At 46.2% G+C, this 25,405-nt stretch overlaps 1 protein-coding gene across 7 annotated transcripts in view; it reads left to right on the forward strand.

The window, feature by feature from the left end:
- LOC139531918 (dnaJ homolog subfamily C member 13-like) overlaps positions 1–25,405 on the forward strand; it is a 52,170-nt gene that overhangs the window by 20,589 nt on the left and 6,176 nt on the right. For 4 of the 7 annotated variants that reach the window (XR_011666455.1, XM_071328893.1, XM_071328895.1 and 1 more), the window contains exons 5-52: positions 4,337–4,378; positions 5,190–5,390; positions 6,565–6,771; positions 6,942–7,037; positions 7,377–7,468; positions 7,740–7,906; positions 8,152–8,231; positions 8,310–8,479; positions 8,758–8,790; positions 9,446–9,545; positions 9,707–9,814; positions 9,960–10,115; positions 10,461–10,517; positions 10,617–10,738; positions 10,894–10,969; positions 11,327–11,422; positions 11,563–11,703; positions 12,944–12,961; positions 13,560–13,642; positions 13,860–14,013; positions 14,105–14,208; positions 14,380–14,539; positions 14,637–14,801; positions 15,006–15,110; positions 15,301–15,503; positions 15,666–15,750; positions 16,018–16,172; positions 16,305–16,505; positions 16,640–16,841; positions 16,958–17,073; positions 17,169–17,247; positions 17,404–17,539; positions 19,930–20,114; positions 20,396–20,470; positions 20,752–20,871; positions 21,055–21,438; positions 21,592–21,705; positions 21,891–22,007; positions 22,292–22,469; positions 22,729–22,820; positions 23,001–23,100; positions 23,200–23,274; positions 23,407–23,519; positions 23,747–23,916; positions 24,137–24,179; positions 24,350–24,523; positions 24,704–24,883; positions 25,182–25,322. Coding sequence is in view for 6 of the 7 variants with exons in the window: in XM_071328893.1 (XP_071184994.1) it covers positions 4,337–4,378; positions 5,190–5,390; positions 6,565–6,771; positions 6,942–7,037; positions 7,377–7,468; positions 7,740–7,906; positions 8,152–8,231; positions 8,310–8,479; positions 8,758–8,790; positions 9,446–9,545; positions 9,707–9,814; positions 9,960–10,115; positions 10,461–10,517; positions 10,617–10,738; positions 10,894–10,969; positions 11,327–11,422; positions 11,563–11,703; positions 12,944–12,961; positions 13,560–13,642; positions 13,860–14,013; positions 14,105–14,208; positions 14,380–14,539; positions 14,637–14,801; positions 15,006–15,110; positions 15,301–15,503; positions 15,666–15,750; positions 16,018–16,172; positions 16,305–16,505; positions 16,640–16,841; positions 16,958–17,073; positions 17,169–17,247; positions 17,404–17,539; positions 19,930–20,114; positions 20,396–20,470; positions 20,752–20,871; positions 21,055–21,438; positions 21,592–21,705; positions 21,891–22,007; positions 22,292–22,469; positions 22,729–22,820; positions 23,001–23,100; positions 23,200–23,274; positions 23,407–23,519; positions 23,747–23,916; positions 24,137–24,179; positions 24,350–24,523; positions 24,704–24,883; positions 25,182–25,322 (6,171 nt within the window). In the remaining variant the exon portion in view is untranslated. The remainder of the gene's footprint in view (positions 1–4,336; positions 4,379–5,189; positions 5,391–6,564; positions 6,772–6,941; positions 7,038–7,376; positions 7,469–7,739; positions 7,907–8,151; positions 8,232–8,309; positions 8,480–8,757; positions 8,791–9,445; positions 9,546–9,706; positions 9,815–9,959; positions 10,116–10,460; positions 10,518–10,616; positions 10,739–10,893; positions 10,970–11,326; positions 11,423–11,562; positions 11,704–12,943; positions 12,962–13,559; positions 13,643–13,859; positions 14,014–14,104; positions 14,209–14,379; positions 14,540–14,636; positions 14,802–15,005; positions 15,111–15,300; positions 15,504–15,665; positions 15,751–16,017; positions 16,173–16,304; positions 16,506–16,639; positions 16,842–16,957; positions 17,074–17,168; positions 17,248–17,403; positions 17,540–19,929; positions 20,115–20,395; positions 20,471–20,751; positions 20,872–21,054; positions 21,439–21,591; positions 21,706–21,890; positions 22,008–22,291; positions 22,470–22,728; positions 22,821–23,000; positions 23,101–23,199; positions 23,275–23,406; positions 23,520–23,746; positions 23,917–24,136; positions 24,180–24,349; positions 24,524–24,703; positions 24,884–25,181; positions 25,323–25,405) is intronic. The other 3 variants (XM_071328890.1, XM_071328891.1, XM_071328892.1) reach the window with 3 other exon arrangements.

Consider the following 25,405-nt stretch of genomic DNA (forward strand, 5'->3'; position numbering starts at 1 on the left):
CTCCAACTTAGTACCCTGAGACAAGGCCAAGTATAGCTCACAAAGATCTCCGCCGCCACACGAGCCCGAGAGGGGGGGGGGGCAAAACTGGACAGCAAGATCACGTCTGTGACTCAACCCACTCAAGTGACGCACCCCTCCTAGGGACGGCATGTAAGAGCACTAGTAAGGCAGGGACTTACTAGTTAGAGGCAGAGAATCCCAGTGGAGAGAGGCTACACACACTAATATGACCGCTCTGTTGAAAGGTGAGACTCGCTAACACGTCCTTTGTTTTTGCTCTAGGACGCTCACAAGAATAGTCTGAAGGTAGCCCAGCTACCAGTGTTTTTTATATTTTTTTTATATGGAAGTAGTTTAGTGCCTAAAAAAAGGGGTTAAATATGGTTGCAAAATGTTTTTATTTCCTGATCATTATTATATCGCTCAGGTATACACTTCAAAACAAACTTATTTTTGATACATGTTTTTCCATGTATGAATCTGTTATTCAATGCTTTTCTATGGGCTAATAGCAGTAAGGCCAAATTCAGTGTGTCATCCCCCAACAAAGTATTTATTATGTTATACCTAAAGTGGTTGTAAAATTCAAAATCAAAAGCGAAATAATCCTTGGTTGTATGACCATCTTAAAACAATTCCATATCTTGTCTTAAGGAATCCCCCTTAGACTCTAGGGGGTTAAAATGCTCCGTGCGGTGAAGAAATGGAGACGTGATTAACAGCATCAACTTTTTAAGCCGACGAACATGTCAAGCGTTATTAACACTTTACGTTTACAGCCCTAATTAAAAGCAATGAAATTGTCAAGAAGGTGCGCCCGTTCTCTCTCTCTCTCACACACACACACACACACACACACACACACACACACACACACACACACACACACACACACACATCTAAATTGCAGTGGCGGTGGGGAAAAAAATAGCTGCAAAAACGCTCATTGTCTAAATATTTAGCAAAAAATGATAGCGCTTGCAAGTTACAGGTCCCTTGTCACCGCCGGTTCTCACACCACGCAGAAAACAAAATGTGTTGATGACATGAAATTGGTATTCTGAGGAGATGTAAGAGATTCTCTTTTTAATGAGTCTGATATTTCCCATAAGACTCAAGTTTCTCTTTCTAGTGACTATATGCAAATTAGACCAGCATATTTTTCTCAACCTTTATTTTGACATGGAGTCTTGCTGAGACCAAGGTCTCTTTTTTTTATAGATGAGCCGTGTAATTACAAAACTATACACATCAGTACAATATGAAAATCAGAACAGAGATACAAAACAGTCATAGAAAACAAACGCATTCATCATTTAAAATGCTCCTCAATCGGCCGTCTGAAATGCCCTAGAGGCACCAAAAAAACAAATCTTATTTAAATAACTCTGTAGAGACCGAAGGTATGTTTGACCGGTTCTTTGAGACCGGGTATGGTAAGTTGTACAGTGCCTTCAGAAAGTATTCATACCCCTTGATTTATTCCGCATATTGTTACAGCCTGAATTAAAAATGGATTAAATCTATTTTTTTCCCCTCACCCATCTACACACAATACCCCATAATGACAGAGTGAAAATGTGTTATACATTTTTGCAAATGTATAAAAAATTAAATAGAAATATCTAATTTGCATAAGTATTCACACCCTTGAGTCAATACACGTTAGAATCACCTTTGGTAGTGATTACAGCTGTGAGTCTTTCTGGCTAAATCTCTACGAGCTTCATACACCTGGATTGTACAATATTTACCCATTATTCTCTTCAAAATTCTTCAAGCTCTGTCAAATTGGTTGTTGATCATTGCTAGACAACAATTTTCACGTTTTACCATAGATTTTCAAGCAGATTTAAGTCAAAACTGTAACTCGGCCACTCAGGAATGTTCTTTGTTCTCTTGGTAAGCAACTCCAGTGTAGATTTGATCTGGTGTTTTAGATTATTGTCCTGCTGAAAGTTGAATTCGTCTCCCAGTGTCTGGTGGAAAGCAGACTGAACCAGGTTTTCCTCTAGAATTTTACCTGTGCTTAGCTCATTCTGTTTCCCTGTCCTTAATAATTACAAGTTACCCAAACATGATGCAGCCACCACAATGCTTAAAAATATGGAGAGTGGTACTACTCAGTAATGTATTGTATTTGCCCCAAACATAACACTTTGTATTCAGGACAAAAGTGAATTGCTTTGCCACATTTTTTTGCAATATTACTTTAGTGCCTTGTTGCAAACGGGATGCATGTTGTAGAATATTTTTTATCTGTACAGGCTTCCTCCTTTTCACTCTGTCAATAAGGGTAGTATTGTGGAGTAACTACAATGTTGTTGATCCATCCTCAGTTTTCTCCTATCACAGCCATTAAAGTCTAATGGTTTTAGTCACCATTGGCCTCATGGTGAAATCCCTGAGCGGTTTCCTTCCTTTCTGGCAACTGAGTTGGGAAGAACACCTGTATCTTTGTATTGACTGGGTGTATTGATACACCATCCAAAATGTAATTAATAACTTCACCATGCTCAAAGGGATATTCAATGTCTTATTTTTTTTTACCCATCTACCAATAGGTGGGGCCTTTGCGAGGCATTAAAAAACCTCCCTGGTATTTGTGGTTGAATCTGTGTTTGAAAGGGACCTTACAGATAATTGTGTGTGGGGGTACAGAGAGATGAGGTAGTTATTCAAAAATCATGTTAAACACTATTATTACACACAGAGTGAATCCATGCAACTTATGTGACTTGTTAAGCACATTTTTACTCCTGAACTTATTCAGGCTTGCCATAACAATAAGTTGAAAACTGATTGACTCCAGACATTTCAGCTTTTCATGTTTTATTTTATTTGACAAACATTTGAAAAACATAATTCCACTTTCACATTATGGCTATTGTGTGTAGGCCAGTGACAAAAAAAAAATCTCAATTTAATCCATTTTAAATACAGGCTGTAACAGAACAAAATGTGGAGAAAGTCAAGGGGTGTGAATACTTTCTGAAGGCACTGTATGTCTCAATATTAACAATGGAGTTTTTGTGAAAGAGCTTTATAAACAAAAAGAGAGCAGTGCATCAATCTATGAGACGTCAAATATGGCCTACCTACTTTCTGATACAGAATGCAGTGATGTGTACAGAACATGTCAGCCGTAATGAAGCGTAGTACACTGCGATGAACTACATCCAATGGGTTGAGTGTGTTGGCAGCTGCATTAAATAGACGTCGCCGTAGACTAGGACCGGTAGGAACGTTGACTGAATGTTCTGCTTTCTATTATTAAGCGAGATGCATTACCTATTTTTATAGAAGAAACCCATTTTTATTTTTAGCTTCTTAGTTAACTCATCAGTATGTTTTTGAAAAGACAACTTGTCGTCTATCCAGATGCCCAGATTCTTGTAAGCAGTTACACAGTCAATATTGGTACCATCCAAGGTACAGATGCTTAAAACATTTGAGAAATTATTGTACGCCCTAGAACACACACTTAATTTTTACCCGCTTTCAATACTAGCTTGAGGGCAATAAAGGTTTTCTGTAAAACAATGAAGGCAGAGTGAAAATCAGAAAGAGCCTTGTCAACAGAATGGGCAACAGAATATACAACAGTATCGTCCGCAGACAAGTGGAGGTTACAATTTCTTCCAGACAAACCAATGTTGTTTATATAGATGGTAAAAAGTATAGGGGCCAAAATCGACCTTTGTGCGACACGTTTAGTAATAATATCAATGCATATCAGTAAATCCCAGCAACAAATAAATGCATACAACCAGCATCTCACATTTCTTGGGAACGGTCAAATTTAGACTACATGATGATGTGAATGTTGTTTTCACATAATTAGCCATTCTTCACCATTTTTGCAATCTAAACTGAAGATATTGTAACCACAAATAGCAATGTCCTTATCAGATACCGAATCATTCAGGCAAGTCTCTGTGAGAACCAATATGTCAGGGCTTGCGTCCAGCACCCAGATATCAAGGACATTTTTTATTTTTTTATTTTTTTCAATCAAACTCTGCACGTTTGTGTTCAACAGCCTAAGTCAACTTATTCAAAGGATATCTCAATCATCTAACTAAAAAGGATACAGTGCATTATGTCATGACTAATTAGGAGGAAGTTAAATGGATGGCAATGCATCCCGGCCCGTATTCATAAAGTGTTGCAGAGTTATAGTACTGCTCTTGGATCCGGTCCCCCCTGTCCACGTAATCTTCATTATGAGCTAAAAGGCTAAACGAGTCTTAGATCAGCACTCTGAGAAGTTTTATGAATACCTGGCTCAGATTACATGGATGTTTAATCTGATCTCCCATTCTCTCTGCAGAGATTCAGGACAGACTTCTCTGAGGGAAAGATAACTGGCAGGGTGAGTATTGAATGAGGCAATGGAGAAAGGAGTGAGGGAATGAAGACCTGAACAAAAGAGGGAAAGGAGAACAGAATGCATGATCTCACTACAGAGGAGATGATATGAATGCCGACATGAACGAATGAATGAATAAAAGGTGGGGGAACAGAACAAATGAGTAAACGAACCATGCACACACCCTAGGGCCATGTTGAGTAGAGAGGAGGAGGAAGAGTGGAGCAGCCTCTATTTCTTCTTCCTGAGTTGCTAATAATAGGATCTGTGTTCTCCCTCTCCTGCGCTGAGCTGGTCTAGGAGGCTCCCTGAGGGTTTTATTTTGTCGGTCCCAAATGGCATCCTATTACCTATGTAGTGCGCTACTTTTGGTCGAAGGTAGTGCACTATATAGGGAATAGGGTGCCATTTGGGACAGAGCCTCTATCCGTGTTGGTTTTCTCCTCCATCAGCACAATCCCATTTCCTTGTGAGAGAGAGGTTGGAATAGAACAGCTGCTCACCTGCTCCCCTAAGGGTGACTTTCATCTAGAGCACAGATCGATACAACTTCCTGGTGATTTCATCGAAGAGGAGCACAATAAATGTGTCCCAAATGGCTCCCTATATAGTGCACTACTTTTGACCAGAGCCCTATGGATCTCTATGGGGTTTTCTAAGCATTATCATTACCTAGCTTTGGTCCAGGGCATTACTGTACGGAATGTGTTGAGCACATAATGCCCTGGACCAGAGCTAGGCGTGATAATGCTATATCATGCAGTGATGCTACAATTTTTGTCCACTTTGTTAACATGGGTGTCCCTCCCGTCAGCGCTACAACTGTTACAAGCACCACTGGAGCGACACGCGGAAGTCGGTGAGCCTGGAGGTGACCCCGGGTGGCATCGACCAGATCGACCCCCAGACCAACCGGGTGATATGCTCCTACGACTACCGCTCCGTGGAGGGCTTCGCAGAGGTCAACGACTACCAGGGGGGCTTCTGCATCCTCTATGGGGGCTTCAGCCGCCTGGTACGTACCCAGGGGGGAGGGTAGTGTGTGTTTACTTGTCTTTGTGTGTGTCTCTCTCTAAACCAGGGCTCTCCAACCCTGTTCATGGAGTGCCACTGTCCTGTAGGTTTTCATTCCAGCCGTAATCTAGCGCACCTGTTTCTAATAATTAGCTGGATGATAAGCTGAATCGGGTAAGTTACAACGGGTTGGAACGAAAACCTACAGGACAGTAGCTGTCCAGGAACAGGGTGGGAGAGCCTTGTGTCATGTGAAAATCTTCCCAGTGTGAAATAGTTCCCAATTGTTCTGATTTGTGTTGTGATTGTGAGGTCATGTTGTAAAAATGTTGAGTCAATAATGGCTGAGCTCCTGCAGATGTTTCTCCTACACCCCCCCGCCCTTGATTTAGCTAGCTAGCTAGTGTAATTAGCTGTAAACTGGTTGAGATGGATTGTTCTCAGAGGTGTGCAGTTTTAACTTGTTTGTATAGCTAGCGTACAAATATATGCACGGTCAATCTCTCCTCACGTCAACCCTCAGCACTTTGACGCGCGAGTCCGGGTATATATATATGCTAACCTCACGCCTCAACAAGCTTCTGGTTGGTCAGTCAATACTCCTGGTCACCATTTGATTTGGCCGATGTGTGACGCAAATGCGCATGCTCACAGAACAGTTTTTCGAGGTCGAGGGAGGGTGTGAGAAACATCCGCACGAGCTCAGCCGTCCCCATGAAGAGACGAGCTCAGCCGTCCCCATGAAGAGACGAGCTCAGCCGTCCCCATGAAGAGACGAGCTCAGCCGTCCCCATGAAGAGACGAGCTCAGCCGTCCCCATGAAGAGACGAGCGTGCAATTATACAACTGGGGACGGTTTCACGCTGGGAGAAATTTTATAGCATGTCAAAATCGCTACACGATCAGAGGGACTGGGAACCGTTTCACGCTGGGATGGTTTTTACATGACAACCTGCTCTAAAGGTTTGCTTGTCTGTGTGCAAATGTGTTTATGCCCTTGAGAAATTCGACTGTCCAGGACTGATTCACCATTTGTATTGCACCCCCACCCCATCCCTCTCTCTCTCTCTCCACCTTTCCTATTGCCTCTCTCTGTCCTTACTTCCCTCTCTCTACTTTCCTATCCCTCCCTCTCTTACCGATCTCGCTCTCTCTCTCCCTCCCTCCCCCTCCAGCACCTGTTTGCGTCAGAGCACCGGGACGAGATCATCAAAAGCGCCATTGAGCACGCGGGCAACTTCATCGGCATCATGCTGCGGCTGCGTAAGGACCCGCTGACCTTCGAGGACTTTGTGACGGACCGACTCGGGAAGTACGGCTCAGACGAGTCCATCACCTCCCTGGCTGAGTTTGTGGTGCAGAAGATCTCCCCACGCCACTCGGTCCGAATCGCTCCATCCATTACTTTTATAAATGTCCTTTTTAGTGTTTACCTTTTTATGAGGATGCAATTTTTATTAATTAGGATATTGAGATGAACATTTTATTTTGTAGTCAACTGGCCCTTTATAGACTTGAGACTAACTTCTTCTGTGCTGTTTGTCCCTGACAGGAGCCCGTCAAGAGGATCCTGTGCCTGACAGAGACATGTCTGGTGGAGAGAGATCCAGCTTCCTACAACATAGTCACCATCAAGCCCTTTGGAGAGGTGGGTGGCTGCAACAACTCCTACATAAACACTGGGGCTGACTCATAGAATTGGTAGAATAATTTTCCATGACGTGTTATAATGCTTCTACACCTGCGTTGCTTGCTGTTTGAGGCTGGGGTTCTGTACAGCACTTTGGGGCATCAGCTGATGTAAGAAGGGCTATATAAATACATTTGATTGATTTCAGAGCTGTCTGTTCTATCCCATCCTATTTCTATGGCCCGGCCTCTGCCTCAGGCTCTGTTAAATGCCATGTTTGTCTTTTTCAAATAAATTTGACTGAAGCGCCGTTTAAAAAAAATTGTCATTTGGGGGAAATGCTGTTTGTATCTGCAGGTGTTTGCTCTCATCTGCGATGCGGAGAACCCCCAGGTGTTCACCATAGAGTTCATCAGAGGCCAGATCAGGAAGTACTGCTCCACAGACAGGTACAGTGAAACACAAAGCTCTTATTGTACACATACAGTATCATGAATGCCATATTTGCCCTCTACGGTTTCCTTCCACACTTTTTTCTCTTTTTACACCAAATCTATCGGTCTCAGTCCACGCTCTGCTGTTCTTCATGCGTTCATGTGTGTTGTATTTAACCCATCCCACATCTCTCTTTCTCTGTTGTTTGAAAATGTATGTATTTGTGGGTCATCTGTATCGCTAGCCTCTCCATCTTATTGATCTGTCTGACGTGTGTGTGTTTAGGGACTCCCTGATGGCCAGCCTGCTGGACGGGGTGCGTGCGTCGGGTAACAGGGACGTGTGTGTGAAGATGGCCCCCACCCAGCGGGGCCAGCGCTGGGGCCTACTGAGCATGCCTGTGGACGAGGAAGTGGAGAGCCTGCACCTCAAATTTCTGGCAACGCCCCCTAGTGAGTAACACCTTTCACGGGTGTATTCATTAAGCACCAAACGGACGCAAACAGAATGAAACAGGGAGGGACTATTTGAACTTGTCCAATAAGAAACGTTCATTTTCCGTTGCAAAACGTTTTTCTACGGTGTGCCCTAATGCATACGACCCAGGTTTTTTATCAGTGACCTGAAATGGCCAGTTTAATATTGTATGTCTAAAGGACTGAGGGTTTGACCATGAGTCCCTGTCTGTCTCCCTCAGATGGAAACTTTGCAGACGCAGTGTTCAGATTCAACGCTAACGTATCTTACAGCGGTGTGCTGCACGCCGTCACCCAAGATGTAAGTGTGTTCAAACCTACCAAACAACTGTGTGTGTTACGCTATCTTTAACATTCCTCTCCTCTTCCGGTCTCTCAGGGTCTGTTTTCAGAGAACAAGGAGAAGCTGATAAGCAATGCTGTCTTGGCCCTGCTGTCACAGGAGTGTGAGCTGCCGGGCCCCAACGCCGAGCTGGAGAGCCACTTCCAGGCACTCCGACGCCTGGTGGCCTCCAAGGCCGGCTTCCAGGCATTCACACAGCTTCCCAAGTAAGGCCTCGACACACACACACACACCATACACACACACACACACACACACACACACACACACTGCTGCCCCTTCTTCCTGAATTCCCTCTCTCCCTTCACTACCCTCTCCCTTCAAAGCTCTGACTAATTGTGCTTTTCACCTCCTCTGCTACGTTCTCCCACTCCTTCCGCTCCTCCCTCCACCCCCCTCTCCTACTGATAGTTGTTGCTATGCAGTATTGTGTAGTAGTGTGGTGGTAAGTGTGTAGGTAACAGACGTACTCTGTCATTCCAAGGTCGGGTCAAGGGTCTGGATTCACAGATGGAACGTAAATATGAATCCATACATCTCAGTCTGCCCTCTCTGTCTGATTTCCATGTCCTACCTGTCTTCCCTGTCTGTATGCCCTCCGTCTGTCTATGCGCTCTCTAGCTCTGTTTGCCTGCCTTCTGTCTAAGACTGACTACGTCTGTCTGTCTGGCTCAGATTGTTCGCTTGTCTCCGTCTGTCTGCTCTCCTTTAATCTGTCTACTACTCTCCTTTCATGTGTCACACACCGGGAGATCAAAAGAGAGGTGACGTCATCATCTCTCTTCTCCGGCCTCTGTGTGTGTGTGTGTGTGTGTGTGTGTGTGTGCCTCTCTCTTTCTGTCTCTATTTCCCTCTCTCGATCTGTCTCATGTATCCAGGACACTGTCTGTCTCTCCTCTGGGGTCACTGAGATGTATGAGAGGAATTCCATTCTTTGTTCCTGTATAGTTGAGAATGAACCCCCAGACCCTTTTAAAATGATATTTGTAGACCAGAGATGCCATTAAAAATGTGTGTTTGTCTGCGTTTTTGAATTTCCAGTGTCAATGAGCCTCCCCCTTGTCTCCATATCATGTCAAGGAAGTGAATGAGTCTTTGTCTCGTTTAATCTCTCTGTGTGTGTGTGTGTGTGTGTGTGTGTGTGTGTGTGTGTGTGTGTGTGTGTGTTGCAGGTTCCGGGAGAAGTTGGGGGTGAAGACGGTGAAAGCTCTGAAGAGGAACAACAACGGTGTGACACACGCCGCCATAGACATGCTCTGTGCTCTTATGTGTGTAAGTACCATTTGCATTCCCCTGAGCAGAACGTTCACACAGACCATCTAACACACACTTCTGGTGTTTACGCCATGACACTACAGAGAACGTGACTGCCGTTGGTAATGCACAATTTCCATTTACAACTTTTTCAATTGCAATTGTCTGCATCCTTCCAGCCGATGCACGATGACTATGACCTGCGACAGGAGCAACTGAACAAGGCCTCCCTGATGTCCTCCAAGAAGTTCCTGGAGAACCTTCTAGAGAAGTTCGTCAGCAACGTGGTACATGTTTCAGCCTTTTTCTAACCTTGGATATTGGTGCTGAAACCTGGGAGCGAAACCAAAGGAAGCCGTCGTGTTTCTTGAACAACAGTCTCCTTCAATCTTTTTTTCTCTTTTTTTCTATATCCTCCCTCTCTCCCTGCAGAACCACGGCACGGGGGCTCTGGTGATCAGCTCGCTGCTGGACTTCCTGACTTTTGCCCTGTGCGCACCCTACAGCGAGACCAGCGAGGGACAGCAGTTTGACATGCTGCTGGAGATGGTGGCCTCCAACGGACGCACCCTCTTCAAACTCTTCCAGGTAACTAGGTGGGGCGAGAGAAAGGTAGTCTGGAATCCATAACTGATATGCTCCGTTTCAGTTTGGGTTCCAGGCTAAGAATAAGAGAAAGGGGAATGTTAAAAAAAGAAGAAAAATAACTTGTAGTGAAAAGTACAAGGAAGGAAGGAAGGAAGGAAGAAAAACAGTCTTAAGTAAAAAGTGGAGGTGGGTTAAACTAAAAGCTGGAGGACAATTTGAAAAGAAGATAGTATTGTTAAACAGTTTTTGTCTGATATGCTCTGTATACAGTATGAGGTATGTGTGACTAACTGTTTTGATGGGATTCATTTAACATTGTCTCAGTGAGTTGTTATTGTTTTCCAGCACCCCTCTATGGCCATTGTGAAGGGAGCGGGCCTGGTGATGAAGGCCATCATCGAGGTGAGGTCGGGGGGAGAGCAGGTCTTGATATGACAAACAGGGTAATTATTCTGATTATATTGGCGATGATCAACAATAAATTATTGTTTTGTTTATTAGGAGGGGGATAAGGAGATAGCCACTAAGATGCAGGAACTGGCTCTGAGTGAGGGAGCCCTACCCAGACACCTGCACACCTCTATGTTCACCATCAGCTCAGACCAGAGGATGCTCACCAACAGGTAAAGGACTAAGGGTCCAAATCGGTTTACGTCAGGTTTTTACGCAAGTCTCCCATAACGTCCAAACATGTTTTACTTGTCCAAATTACGCATCCCTATCTCAAGTTAGGATTCTGACAAATTCACTCATGGTTTTTAAACTGTTCCTCCCACAGGCAGCTGAGTCGTCACCTGGTGGGCTTGTGGACAGCAGAGAACCCCATCGCCATGAGCCTCCTCAAGAGAATACTGGTTAGGCTCCCGACAGGTGTTCAGTAGGGCTGTGACGATACCAATGTAGCAATCTTTTTTACCATGGCGAAAATGAAAACACAAAGCAGACCGAACTCTTTAGTCCTTTAAAAACCTGCTGTATGTAAAATATTGTGTGCTCTATCTTGGAAAATAAATACATGTGACTGGATGACAACATAATGTTTGTTTCCAACATAAATCTGCTTCGTGTTTGGTTTCCACGCCACGATGGTAAGGAGTATCGCGGTACTGCCCATCGTCCCGGCCCTAGTGTTCAGGCAATTCACTTGTGTACCATCCATACGGTTAGAGGCAGGGAATTTGATAGTGTACAATCTCGCTCTCTCCCCTCAGCCGACGGGGCTGCTGGCGTACCTGGACAGCCCTGATGCCGTCCCGGAGAAAGACGTGGACAGGATGCACATCCGGGACAATGTCAAAATCGCCACGGTAACCTGCAGCGGAGACAATAGTGACATTCCCCTTTACCAGCTCCGTACACTGTTGTGGTACCTTTAGACATGAATGTATGCTTGGATATTTAAAAAAAAACTTTTACTCACCGGCCTTTTTGTGTCTGATCCTTACAGGACCAATTTGGTCAGCAAAAGGTGCCCGACTGGCAGCGGGTGGCGGGCAAGGCAGCCAAAGAGGTGGAGAAGTTTGCCAAGGAGAAGGCTGACATCGTGCTAATGCACTGGAGGGACAAAATGGGTATCGCCCAGAAGGAGGTGAGGAGCGACTCACTGCTCGCTTTTCTCCCCCCATTCAGGGGCTTCATTCTGTGCCAGTAGCACTAATGGCGATGCCCTCATTCAGACTCCTCTGGCTCTTGCTCCTCCTGCTGGCGCTGAGCGGTATTGCAGGCTCTACTGCTTCCATAGCCGTCTGCTGGACTGGTCCAGTTACTTTAGTACCAGTTAGCATGGCTAGCATTGCTATCACCCAGCAACTTTGCCATGGGGGAGACACTCTGGGAACCAGTGGGTTCTGAACCACATTCTAACAAATCATCTGCTTTGCTGTTTTGGACCCTGCTGAACAGATATGCGCTGCTTGCTTTGTGTGTGCGTCTGCCCTCATTTGTATGCGTCAGAGAGATCTTGGTGAAGTGTAGTATTGCTGGGATTGATGTTAAAACTCTTGGTGCTGTTATGACTTCTACTTAGAGAGTGTATGAATGATGCCACTGAGTAGAGTTCTGTGCATTATGGTGACGGAATGAAACGCAAGCATTTACAGTAACAGTGTCGCAAAGACGGTGAATGGGAGATGTCTTGTTTAAAGGACTAATGTGTGTCCTTTAAACCGACCATCTGACCGGGTCTGTTTATTAACAGGGAACACTCTCTCTCTGCCCTCTTCTCCTCTCTTCTACGAGCCGACAGCTGCCTCTCTGCTTTGGCACAAATCTTTAATCAAATCTCCTTTTAAATCAACTGGGCCACAACGCTGCCACAAACCGAAGTTCACCTATACTTTATATGACCATCACTGGGTTTGTCTCACCACGCTAGGTTTGTCTAAGTACCAAGATAAACATAAACTTGTTAGTGCGGATTCTGAATGAGACTATTGTTAGAGGGCTGAATGGGTGTAGGTGAGTCCAGCTCAAATCAATCATTTAATTGAACTTTCTTTCTTTTATCTGCCAACCAATCACCTCACACATTCTAAAATTGCTACCACATCGGTTGTGATTTTCCTTTCAGTTAATGTTAATTTGATACAGTAAAAACGTGTTTAAATAGATCCACTGTCATCGCATACGGTGGGTGAATCTGGACTGGAGGCTGTCGTACTGTTTTTGTCGATAAAGATTTTGATCGTATGGCGCAGATTGCCTTTGACCTAACTTCAATGAGAAGTATCTCTGTTTGATCCGACTGAGGACCAATAATCTCTGTGTTGTTTCTTGCCCCACCCTGTCCCGCTTGTCTGTTGGGGTTCTCTGCTGTCAATCAAATGCAGCAGGACAGAAATAACCTGGTAAGTAGAACTGACCAATGGGAACCCCTCTTCCTCCTTTTTGACCCCTCCCACACTTACCTGTCAGATTTGGAGCTCATGTAGCACGTTATGTTGTGGGATCCCATCTCTGTAGTTGTCACTGTTTATGTCAAAGGTTGTGTGTTTTTTGTTGGTGTTTGTCATCATGACAGTATTTTTCACCTGGTGGTCAGTGACGTTAAACGTTTTGAATTCATTAATACTGTGAAAAAAGCATTTTGTAACATTGTGGGTTTACAAAGGCGATAGATAAAATACATGCCATTCAATACATGCCATACCTTTCCTCGTATTTGTCTTCATCAATCACCTGTGTTGTGACTGTGTTGTACTTTGAACGTTGTCAAGATCAATATGTGTGTGCCCTTGCCATCTCCATTACTGTCATTATCAAGCCAAAGATGACAATTCGGCAATGACCGTGATTGACAGGGAATTGGCCTGATAGCATATTAGTGGGGGGGTCATAAATCATCTTACTGCAGTCGTCCACTCATGTAGACCAGTTGTCCAGCAACGCGAGTTGACCTTTGGAGAGGTGTAGTGTTGACTGACGTTGTTCTTGGCTCTACTACAGAACCCCAACCAAAAACCTGTCATTCTGAGGAAGAGGAGACAGAGGATCAAGATCGAAGCCAACTGGGAGCTCTTCTACTACAGGTAGGTACATTGGTCACTTGCTCACAAAATGGCTGCCTTAACTCTCTCTTACTATTATAGACTTTGTGTTTAATCCTTTCTTTTTTATGTTTGTAATGGTTATCCGGCTGGAGCAGCCTCCTACTTTAAATGATCAAATAAATTAATGCATTAAAAGTGAATATTTTGATTTTGGATAAGTTGCCCCATCTCAATCTTTGGTTCTCCTGTGTCCTAGGTTCCAGTTGGACCACGCGCGGTCCAACCTCATCTGGAACCTGAAGACGCGGGAGGAGCTGCGGGACGCTCTGGAGGGAGAGATGAGGGCCTTTGGCGTGGACCGCGAGCTGGGCAACGCTAGCGTCATCTCCTGGAACCACCAGGAGTTTGAGGTCAGGGGTCAAACCAAAATATGGACATATTTATATTTTGATCATGTGGATTGGTAGCTGACGGGGGGGGGTTTGTTTGCGTGTGTTGCAGGTCAGGTACGAGTGTCTTTCGGATGAGATTAAGATTGGTGATTATTACCTGCGTCTGCTGCTGGAAGAGGATGAGACGGACGAGTCGGGGGCCATCAAGAGATCGTAAGACATCAGCTACCTACAACACAATCGGCCATGTTTAACCCATCTAATGACAATATTGCTCTTAAATCCAAACGAAAGGAATAAAGTCAAATGTTCAAATTGTTAAATTTCCCCAAAGTTTCTTTAGCAATATCTCTGTCTTTCTGTCTCCCTCTTTCTCCCGCTCAGGTACGAGTTCTTCAATGAGCTCTACCACCGTTTCCTGCTCACCCCCAAAGTCTCCATGAAGTGCCTGTGCTTGCAGGCTCTCACCGTCGTCTATGGGAAGTGCTGCGAGGAGATTGGCCCCTTTACCGACACCAAGTACATCGTTGGCATGCTGGACCGGGTCAGTGCAGTCCACACACACACACACCACAAACTAGTCAGAGATCCGTTGGGACAGTTTTGTAATGGTAAGTCTCTCTCTTCCTCTGTATTTACAGTCTACAGACAAACTGGAAAGAGACAGACTGATCCTATTCCTTAACAAACTCATCCTCAACAAGAAAAATGTGAAGGAGTTGATGGACTCCAATGGAGTCCGCATCCTAGTAGACCTGCTCACCCTGGCCCACCTACACACCAGCCGAGCCACCGTCCCACTACAGGTAGGTCTTCACAACTGCCCTGTCCGAACCACCCAAATTGTAGCATATGCTTCTCATCACGTATCTAACGTATGTTTTGATACAGTTGCAGACCATGGAAGCGTGTAGCTGTCGGAAGTCAAATAGAATTTCTATATCCTTCCATTACAGGCCAGTCTGTCTGGTTTCATGTTAATAACGTGCGTCTTTGTGTCTGTCTGTCAGAGCAACGTGATCGAGGCCGGGGCAGACATGAAGAGGGAGAGCGAGAAGGAGTGGTACTTTGGGAACGCAGACAAAGAGAGGAGGGGCCCCTTCAGTTTTGAAGAGGTACGTTTCTACTGAATATATAACCAACACGGATGCTAAACTCTACCCCCATAGGTAGAGTTTCTCTGGGTCCAGTGCCATTGCTTAGATATTTTTGGGTATCCAAGTCGATGTACATTTTGTAACGTCGGTGAACTATCCCTAAGCATGATATTTTGATGACTGAACACGTCCACGTTTCCCACATCAGATGCAGGAGTTCTGGAGCAATGGAGTGCTGACGGCCAAGACGAGGTGCTGGGCCCAGGGCATGGACGGCTGGCGCCCCCTGCAGGCCATCCCGCAACTCAAGTGGTGCCTGCTGGCCAGCGGGCAGGCGGTGATGAACGAGACGGACCTGGCCACGCTCATCCTCAACATGCTCATCACCATGTGCTCCTACTACCCCAGCAGGTAGGGAGAAGATCTTCAGTTCTGACTCTTTAAAACATTTTTTATTTATATATTAGTTTTATTTTTTTCTTACTGTCTCCTCTCTTGCTCGGCCCTCTCTCTCCCCATTTCTCTCTTTCGCTGTCACACAGTTTTAAAATGTGACTCTGTGTCTTTCTCCAGGGACCAGGACAATGCCATTATTCGTCCCTTACCCAAGATCAAGAGAATGGTCAGCGATAACACCTGCCTCCCTCACATTGTCCAGGTGAGCAGAACCAGCCTATTATTAGGTATATCCGTCTTACCTCAGTGGGACTTCCTGGTTAAATAAAATTTTTTTCTCAAATGTGTACTATTTCCTCTTCTTTTCACCTTCCTATATATATAATCATCTGAAGGTTGCTTGAGACTAAAACGTTGGTCAAATAAGATCCGTTCTATTCTTGGACTCAACATTAAAAGTGAGATGGAGGTTTTTATTAAATAAAATGCTTGCGCAAATGTCTCATGTTCTGTTCCCTTCTCCAATCAGCTGCTGCTGACCTTTGACCCCATCCTGGTGGAGAAGGTGGCCAACGTGCTGTACCTGGTGATGCAGGACAACCCCAACCTGCAGCGCCTCTACCTCACCGGCATCTTCTTCTTCATTATGATGTACACCGGCTCCAACGTGCTGCCTGTGGCCAGGTCTGACTGCTGGAGAGATGCACACGGACACACGCATGTCAAACACACACATACACAAACACATTGTGCTCTGCAGATAGGTCTTTTATGTTGTGCGTTTTGGACTCTGTCACGTCTTGTGTTTTCCTGTAGGTTCCTGAAGTACTGTCACCTGAAGCAGGCCTTCAAGTCAGAGGAGGCCAAAGGTACAGACATCGTCCAGCGCAGTGTGCTGGGGCCGGTGATGCCTGAGGCCATGGTGTGTTACCTGGAGAACTACGAGGCAGAACGCTTCTCCGAGATCTTCCTGGGAGAGTTTGACACGCCAGAGGCCATCTGGAGCAGCGAGATGAGGTAGACACAAGCTTGCTGTCTGTCTGGGGAGAGGTCTAACAAATAGTTTTGAAGGTTTTTCTATCCGTTTGTCTACATCCACCTCTTGTGTGTTGGTTTGTGTCTGATGTCTCATCCCCCTTGCCCCCCTCCAGGCGGATGATGATTGAGAAAATCGCGACCCACCTGGCTGACTTCAGCCCACGGCTGTACAGCAACACACGTGCCCTCTACCAGTACTGCCCCATCCCTGTAGTCAGCTTCCCCCAGCTGGAGAACGAGCTCTTCTGTAACATCTACTACCTCCGCCACCTGTGTGACGCCAACCGCTTCCCCAACTGGCCCATCCGAGAGCCTGTATGTTCTGTGTGTGTGTGTGGTTATTGACTGTGTGAGACTTGCGAGAAGGTGTCAGTATATGAGCGAGATGGAGACTGTTAATAGTGCTCTGTGTCGTCGTCTGCCCGCTGCAGGTGAAGCTGCTGAAGGACACCCTGGAAACCTGGAAGAGGGAGGTGGAGAAGAAGCCTCCCTCCATGTCTGTGGACGACGCCTACGAAGTCCTCAACCTGCCCAAGGGACAGGGACAGTAAGTGGCCTTGCATACATAAAGAAGAAGCTTCTCCCTCCAAGATGTCTATCGGTACTCTCTGTGGAGTATGTTTGATTTTGGTTTCTCCACAGACATGAGGAGAGTAAGATCAGGAAGGCCTACTTCAGACTGGCCCAGAAGTACCACCCGGACAAGAACCCAGAGGGCAGGGTATGTTACCCAACCATTGCTGCACTATATAAGGAATCGGGTGCCATTTGGGACACAGACATCATCCGAGTTTGAGGAGTTTTCCACTCCTGTCTTGGAGCATTACCGTCATTGTTCAGAGGGGGGAGGTGGTAATAGCTGTCTCTGTGTGTTCAGGATATGTTTGAGAAGGTCAACAAGGCCTATGAATTCCTGTGCACCAAGTCGTCGCGCATCATCGACGGCCCCGACCCCGAGAACATTATCCTCATCCTCAAAGCCCAGAGCATCCTCTTCAACAGACACAAACAAGGTCTGACATTCTAATACTCTCTCCACTGTCTGTAGTATTCCATGTTATACGCATCTAAAGTGAATACGCATGGAATGTGCGTCACAATCGCTAAATGTTAACATAACTAGAGACACCATTTTTGGAGACGTGATAGACAAGGTAACGTTGCTGTAGCCAGCAAAAGAGTGTAGGAGCTATATATACAGTGGGGAGAACAAGTATTTGATACACTGCCGATTTTGCAGGTTTTCCTACTTACAAAGCATGTAGAGGTCTGTAATTTTTATCATAGGTACACTTCAACTGTGAGAGACGGAATCTAAAACAAAAATCCAGAAAATCACATTGTATGATTTTTAAATAATTAATTTGCATTTTATTGCATGACATAAGTATTTGATCACCTACCAACCAGTAAGAATTCCGGCTCTCACAGACCTGTTAGTTTTTCTTTAAGAAGCCCTCCTGAGGGCCTCCCGGGTGGCGCAGTGGTCTAGAGCACTGCATCGCAGTGCTATGCTGCGCCACCAGAGTCTGGGTTCGCGCCCAGGCTCTGTCGCAGCCGGCCGCGACCGGGAGGTCCGTGGGGCGACGCACAATTGGCTTAGCGTCGTCCGGGTTAGGGAGGGTTTGGCCGGTAGGGATATCCTTGTCTCATCGCGCTCCAGCGACTCCTGTGGCGGGCCGGGCGCAGTGCGCGCTAACCGAGGGGGCGGGTGCACGGTGTTTCCTCCGACACATTGGTGCGGCTGGCTTCCGGGTTGGAGGCGCGCTGTGTTAAGAAGCAGTGCGGCTAGGTTGGGTTGTGCTTCGGAGGACGCATGACTTTCGACCTTCGTCTCTCCCGAGCCCGTACGGGAGTTGTAGCGATGAGACAAGATAGTAATTACTAGCGATTGGATACCACAAAAATTGGGGAGAAAAGGGGATAAAATTTTAAAAAAAGAAAAGAAAAAAAAAAAGAAGCCCTCCTGTTCTCCACTCATTACCTGTATTAACTGCACCTGTTTGAACTCGTTACCTGTATAAAAGACACCTGTCCACACACTCAATCAAACAGATTCCAACCTCTCCACAATGGCCAAGACCAGAGAGCTGTGTAAGGACATCAGGGATAAAATTGTAGACCTGCACAAGGCTGGGATGGGCTACAGGACAATAGGCAAGCAGCTTGGTGAGAAGGAAACAACTGTTGGCGCAATTATTAGAAAATGGAAGAAGTTCAAGATGACGGTCAATCACCCTCGGTCTGGGGCTCCATGCAAGATTTCACCTCGTGGGGCATCAATGATCATGAGGAAGGTGAGGGATCAGCCCAGAACTACACGGCAGGACCTGGTCAATGACCTGAAGAGAGCTGGGACCACAGTCTCAAAGAAAACCATTAGTAACACACTACGCCGTCATGGATTAAAATCCTGCAGCGCACGCAAGGTCCCCCTGCTTAAGCCAGTGCATGTCCAGGCCTGTCTGAAGTTTGCCAATGACCATCTGGATGATCCAGAGGAGGAATGGGAGAAGGTCATGTGGTCTGATGAGACAAAAATAGAGCTTTTTGGTCTAACTCCACTCGCCGTGTTTGGAGGAAGAAGAAGTATGAGTACAACCCCAAGAACACCATCCCAACCGTGAAGCATGGAGGTGGAAACATCATTCTTTGGGGATGCTTTTCTGCAAAGGGGACAGGACGACTGCACCGTATTGAGGGGAGGATGGATGGGGCCATGTATCGCGAGATCTTGGCCAACAACCTCCTTCCCTCAGTAAGAGCATTGAAGATGGGTCGTGGCTGGGTCTTCCAGCATGACAACGACACAAAGCACACAGCCATGGCAACTAAGGAGTGGCTCCGTAAGAAGCATCTCAAGGTCCTGGAGTGGCCTAGCCAGTCTCCAGACCTGAACCCAATAGAAAATCTTTGGAGGGAGCTGAAACTCCGTATTGCCCAGCGACAGCCCCGAAACCTGAAGGATCTGGAGAAGATCTGTAGGGAGGAGTGGGCCAAAATCCCTGCTGCAGTGTGTGCAAACCTAGTCAAGAACTACAGGAAACGTATGATCTTTGTAATTGCAAACAAAGGTTTCTGTACCAAATATTAAGTTCTGCTTTTCTGATGTATCAAATACTTATGTCATGCAATAAAATGCAAATTAATTACTTAAAAATCATACAATGTGATTTTCTGGATTTTTGTTTTAGATTCCGTCTCTCATAGTTGAAGTGTACCTATGATAAAAATTACAGACCTCTACATGCTTTGTAAGTAGGAAAACCTGCAAAATCGGCAGTGTATCAAATACTTGTTCTCCCCACTGTATATGTGTGTGTGTGTGTATGAATATGAATATGACACTTTTGCTACTTTCCAAGAGTAATATTAATGTAAACTGTTGTCCTCTTGTCAACAGAACTGGAACCCTACAAGTATGCCGGCTACCCCATGCTCATCAAGACCATCACCATGGAGACGGGTGATGAGCAGCTGTTCTCCAAGACTTCCCCCCTGCTCCCGGCTGCAATCGAGCTGGCCTTCCACACGGTCAACTGCTCCGCCCTAAACGCTGAGGAACTACGCAGAGAAAGTGGCATCGAGGTAGAACTAACAACCCTACTGGCTATTCAGATATCAGGATCATATTAATTAGGCACCAAACGGACTGAAACCGGGAGGGATCTACTTGGAGTTGTCTAATAAGAAATGGTTATTTTTGTTTTTTAATTGAAAAATGTTTTGCTTCGTTTTGGAGCTAATGAATACGGCTCAGATACTATTGTTACAACAATATTCACCTTTTCCGACCGACATTCCTACATTCATACTTTCAATGTTTATAACATGATCTAAAAAAAAGTATTCCCCCCCTTTTCCGCCAGATTCTGTTGGACGCGCTATCCCGGTGTGTTGCTGTTTTAACCGCTTCCAGCAAGTCTGATGACATGGCTGTTCAAGTAAGATCACCAGATCCACAGTGCAGAGCCGTGGTCACTTACGATTCCCCCACCAGAGACCGGGGTTCAATCCTAGTGTCTACCCTGTCTGAATAGTGTCAAATCGCCTTAATGATTGTGGATGTGGTGTATTCTAATATATATCTTATATAATTTAAGAATACAGCACATCCACAAACATCTATGTCACATTATTAGCACTGTATTCTGACCCGTACGTGTCTGGCTGGAAATGAGTGGTACAGTTCAGTGTTGAAAGGGGTTGTGTTGCCTGTGCCTAGGTGTGCGGCCAGGTGTGTAAGTGCTACAGTGTAGCGGCTCAGTTTGAGGAGTGCCGGGAAAAGATCATCGAGCTCCCCAACATCATCAGGGACCTCTGTCACGTGCTCTACTATGGGAAGGTGAGATCTCCACTTAATCCTATAACAACAGCCTTGTATCTCTGGCTTTGTATACACCGTGGTACCACTGTATCATCCAATGCAGAAGGGACACACATTTATACTTAACAAATATTTTTTAAAGCATTTTAAAATTGAGCGTATACCTTCAATTGAAAGCAATCTTCTCTTGTACACTCTCAGGGTCTCCCGCGGACGGCGGCGCTGGCCGTGCAGTGCGTCAGCTCCTTCGCCGTGGATTACTTCCTGCAGACGCACCTGTACCACGCCGGCGTGCTCTGGCACCTCCTGGTGCACCTGTTCAACTACGACTACACGCTGGAGGAGAGCGGCGTGGCCACCAGCCAGGATACCAACCAGCAGGAGGTGGCCAACAGCCTGGCCAAGCTCAGCCTAGTGGCCCTTAGCCGTCTGGGGGGCTACGCCCCACCCACCGGAGAGGGAGGTGTAGTGGAGACTAACGGAGTGGAGGGGCAACCCCCGGAGAACCCGACGATTCGTAAGAGCCTGGCAGCCATGCTCACACCCTATATTTCGAGGAGGTTAGGGTCGGCGGTACCGGCTGAGGTTAGTGATTATGGGAAAGTGTAAAAGGGAGATATGCAGATTAGACACAATAACACACACACACTCATAGACCAACTAGTTTAAAACACTCTTGACGATGCTATGCCACACTTCACCCACATTCACTCATGGTTCTGTTTCCATGTCGACCAGGTGTTGAAGCTGCTGAACAGTAACTCTGAGAATCCCTACCTTATCTGGAACAACGGGACCCGGGCCGAGCTGCTGGAGTTCCTGGAGGCCCAGCAGGAGGCCAACATCAGGAGGGTGAGCAGAGGAGAGCACATGGACTGGCTCTATCATATGTTTCAGCATGGATGTCTGTTATCGCTGTAGGATTGGCTCGTGTTCATTAGGCGCCGTACAAAACAAAATGGACTGTGTATTATTGGGCATCCTGTGTTAGTATAGTCATGTGTCTCTCTCTCTCTCTCTCTCTCTCTCTGTCCTAGGGGGAGAACGATAAGAGCTTTGGCTCAGAGTTTGTGTTCAGCGACCACGGTAAAGAGCTGATCGTGGGCGAGATCTTTGTCAGGGTCTACAACGAGCAGCCTGCCTATCCTCTGGAGGTGAGCCCCGACGCTCGGCGTCATTGTCATGTCATAGTCCTGTCATTAAGTAGCACTGAGTCACGGTAAATCCATTTGCTTCACGCAGCTCACAGTAATATCTGAAAACCTGCAGGTAATTATGTGGTAATACCTAGGTATTTAGCTACAATAATATCATTAAATAGAACGCTAGTAATTTGATGTATTTCTAAGCTATATCCATCCATAGATTTAGTTCGTAACGCCAGATAAAAGGTGTTATAAGCTTTATTATAACATTATACCATGTCTCCATGGTCCAGTACCCCAAGGCGTTTGCAGCCAGCCTGCTGGACTACGTGGGCTCCCAGGCCCAGTACCTCACCACCCTGCTGGCCATGTCCCAGAGCAACAAGGTGGAGTCCCAGCAGCATGCCGAGAGGCTCCGCTGGGCCGAGATGGCCCTGGAGGCCCTCCGCAACGTCATCAAGAACAACCCAGGTACACAGCAACCTACTTCTGTGATATCTACCGTCACTCTTACTACTACTGCAGTCAAAACTGCTACTACCATTTCTTCCACTACCGTGAAATTGACTTTTTAAGATTGCTGAAGCAAGCACACACATTTTGCTTTAGGAGAGTTAAGAAATGCCCCTCCTAGTTGTACCGTCTCCGTTGCCTTTTCTCCTCAGCTGAACAAACTGAAAGAGCTCGTTGGTCTTTGCGGTTTGCTGACTTGGCTCTTTGTGACCCCCAGGTTCGGAGACGGAGTGCATCGGCCATTTCAAGCTGCTGTTCTCCTTGTTACGGGTTCACGGGGCTGGGAAGGTACAGCAGCTCGCTCTGGAGGTAAAACACAACTAGAATATTCATTTTATTTTATTATCGACGGAATTTGTTGTAGAACACTTTCGTGTGATATCCTGTGGGCCGTATCTTTTTTTCGAAATCAACCAATCAATCAGCCCACATGCATGCACTGTATATTTAAATCTGCGACCTGAGACCTGTTTTTGTGTCCTCCGTAAGGTTGTGAACACGGTCACCTCCAACCAGGACTGTGTGGCCAACATCGCTGAGTCCCTGGTGCTGTCCAACTTACTGGTGCTACTGCACTCTCTGCCCTCCAGTAAGACCATAGAACACCTACTGCGTCTACTAGTCCGTTCTACTAGCTATATACACTTCATTCAAAAAAACCCTGTCTGATTTTCTGTATCACTTTCAGGCCGGCAGCTTGTACTGGAAACTTTATACGCCTTGACCTCCAACACCAAGATAGTCAAAGAAGCTATGACTAAGGGTTGGTATTATACCGATTTTGTTGTTAGTTCTTGAATATACAGTATTATATTCTGTTGTGTATATGGGCTTATATCATTGTCTGTTGCCATGGGTAACCTTCCCGCTTTCCCTCCCTCCCTCTCTCCTCCAGGTGCGTTGATCTACCTGCTCGACCTCTTCTGTAACTCCACCCACCCCCAGGTGCGCTCCCAGACGGCCGAGCTCTTCTCCAAAATGACCTCTGACAAGCTGGTGGGGCCCAAGGTGAGGCAGTATCCCTGTGTGGAGGATCATAGGGAGAGACCTTCTCCCTCTGTAGAGACTACTTTAGTACTGTGCCCCAAATGGCACCCTATTCCCAATTTAGTGAATAGGGAAAAGTAGTGCACTAAATAGGGTGCCATTTGGAAGTAATTTTTTCCCCCCTCACTCATTCTGTCCCACCTCTTCTGTCCTTCTCTCTCTCTCTCTCCCTCATCCCTCCCTCTCAGGTGCGGCTGACTCTGATGCGTTTCCTGCCGGGCGTGTTCATGGACGCCATGCGGGACAACGCGGAGGCGGCAGTGCACATCTTCGAGGGGACGCACGAGAACCCTGAGCTCATCTGGAACGACGGCTCCCGGGAGACTGTCTCCACCACCGTCCGTGAGATGATGCTCGAGTACGCAACCGCTTTTTTCTCTCTCTCTCTCTCTCACACACACACACACACACACACTGTGGCTTTGTGGTCGTTAGGCCCCAAATTTTTCGTGGCCCTGTAAAGTGTTGACATAATGACGGCACAACATTTAGCTGTGAAATGATGAAATACATCGTTTATGCTGTATATTTGATTTGTGTCTTTTGTGTACGATATATTCCTCCCTTATCCTCTGCAGGCACTTCAAACAGCAAAAGGATAATCCTGATGTTAACTGGAGAGTAAGTGTATCCACATTCAATCTAATGCTGTTCTATATGTTGTGAATTTCATTGTAGGCCTACAGTGAATGGGGATAAATGCTGAAGCAACAAAAGAATCACATGTGATACCCATTGTACTGTTTATGATATGCGGCGTGTTAATGGTATGCTGTTGACTGTATGCACAGCTTCCAGAGGAGTTCACGGTGGCGTATGGGGCGGGGCAGGGTGAGCTGGCGGTGGGCGGAGTCTTCCTGCGTATCTTCATCGCTCAGCCAGGCTGGGTGCTGCGCAAACCCAGGGAGTTCCTAGTGTCCCTCCTGGAGACCCTTACTGAGCTGTACGAGAAAAACAACCCCAATGTGAGTACACTCACGGGTTCATCTCCTTGCGACCATGAGTTTCTCACTGAGTGAATTAAAGCACATTTCATACACACACACTTCCTGTAACTGAGCAGAAAAAATATCTCTTGTCATCTCATAGAATAACTTGTATTTCCATTTTGGTTTGATAAACCTTTCGCTGCTCGTTTCCAACAGGGTGAGGCCCTGGAGACGGTTACCACGGCGGCGGTGTGTTTGTTCAGCACACAGACCCAGCTGTGTGATCAGGTCCCTCCCCTGGGCCACCTGCCTCGCATCCTGGCTGCGCTGACCCACAAGAACAACGCCGTGCCCAAGAGCTCCATCCGCCTCATCCACGTGCTGTCGGACAACGAAGTGCGGTCACAGTCTAGGGCTACAACAAACATAAATTCATGATATTTAATGGGCAAGATAAACTGACTACCATAAGGTAGTTTAGCAAGCTATAATTGACGAATGTACTAATGTAGTGGTATAACTACAACCAAGCCAACTTAAACTACATACAGAGTCTACAATAGTACTGTTTGAATGTAAGGAGGTCAACGATCTTCCCATGGACAGTAAATCTGTGTTATATTTATTTCTGTCACACGTAGAAATATATTTAAGTCTAATGCCATGTTTCTGTATGTGTGGTGTGTGTGTGCAGCAATGTGTGCGCTCCATGGCCTCTCTGGAGACCATCGGTCCTCTGATGAGCGGGATGAAGATGAGGGCAGACATGGCAGGACTGGCCTGCGAGGCACTCAACCGCATGTTCCAGAGAGAGCAGACTGACCTGGTGGCTCAGGTACCTCGTCTCTATTATGGCTACATATCAAATGGCACCCTATTCCCTGTTTAGTGCACTACTTTTCACCAGGGCCCATAGTA

This window comes from Salvelinus alpinus, chromosome 10 (assembly GCF_045679555.1).
Source record: "Salvelinus alpinus chromosome 10, SLU_Salpinus.1, whole genome shotgun sequence".
NCBI classification, from domain to species: domain Eukaryota; kingdom Metazoa; phylum Chordata; class Actinopteri; order Salmoniformes; family Salmonidae; genus Salvelinus; species Salvelinus alpinus.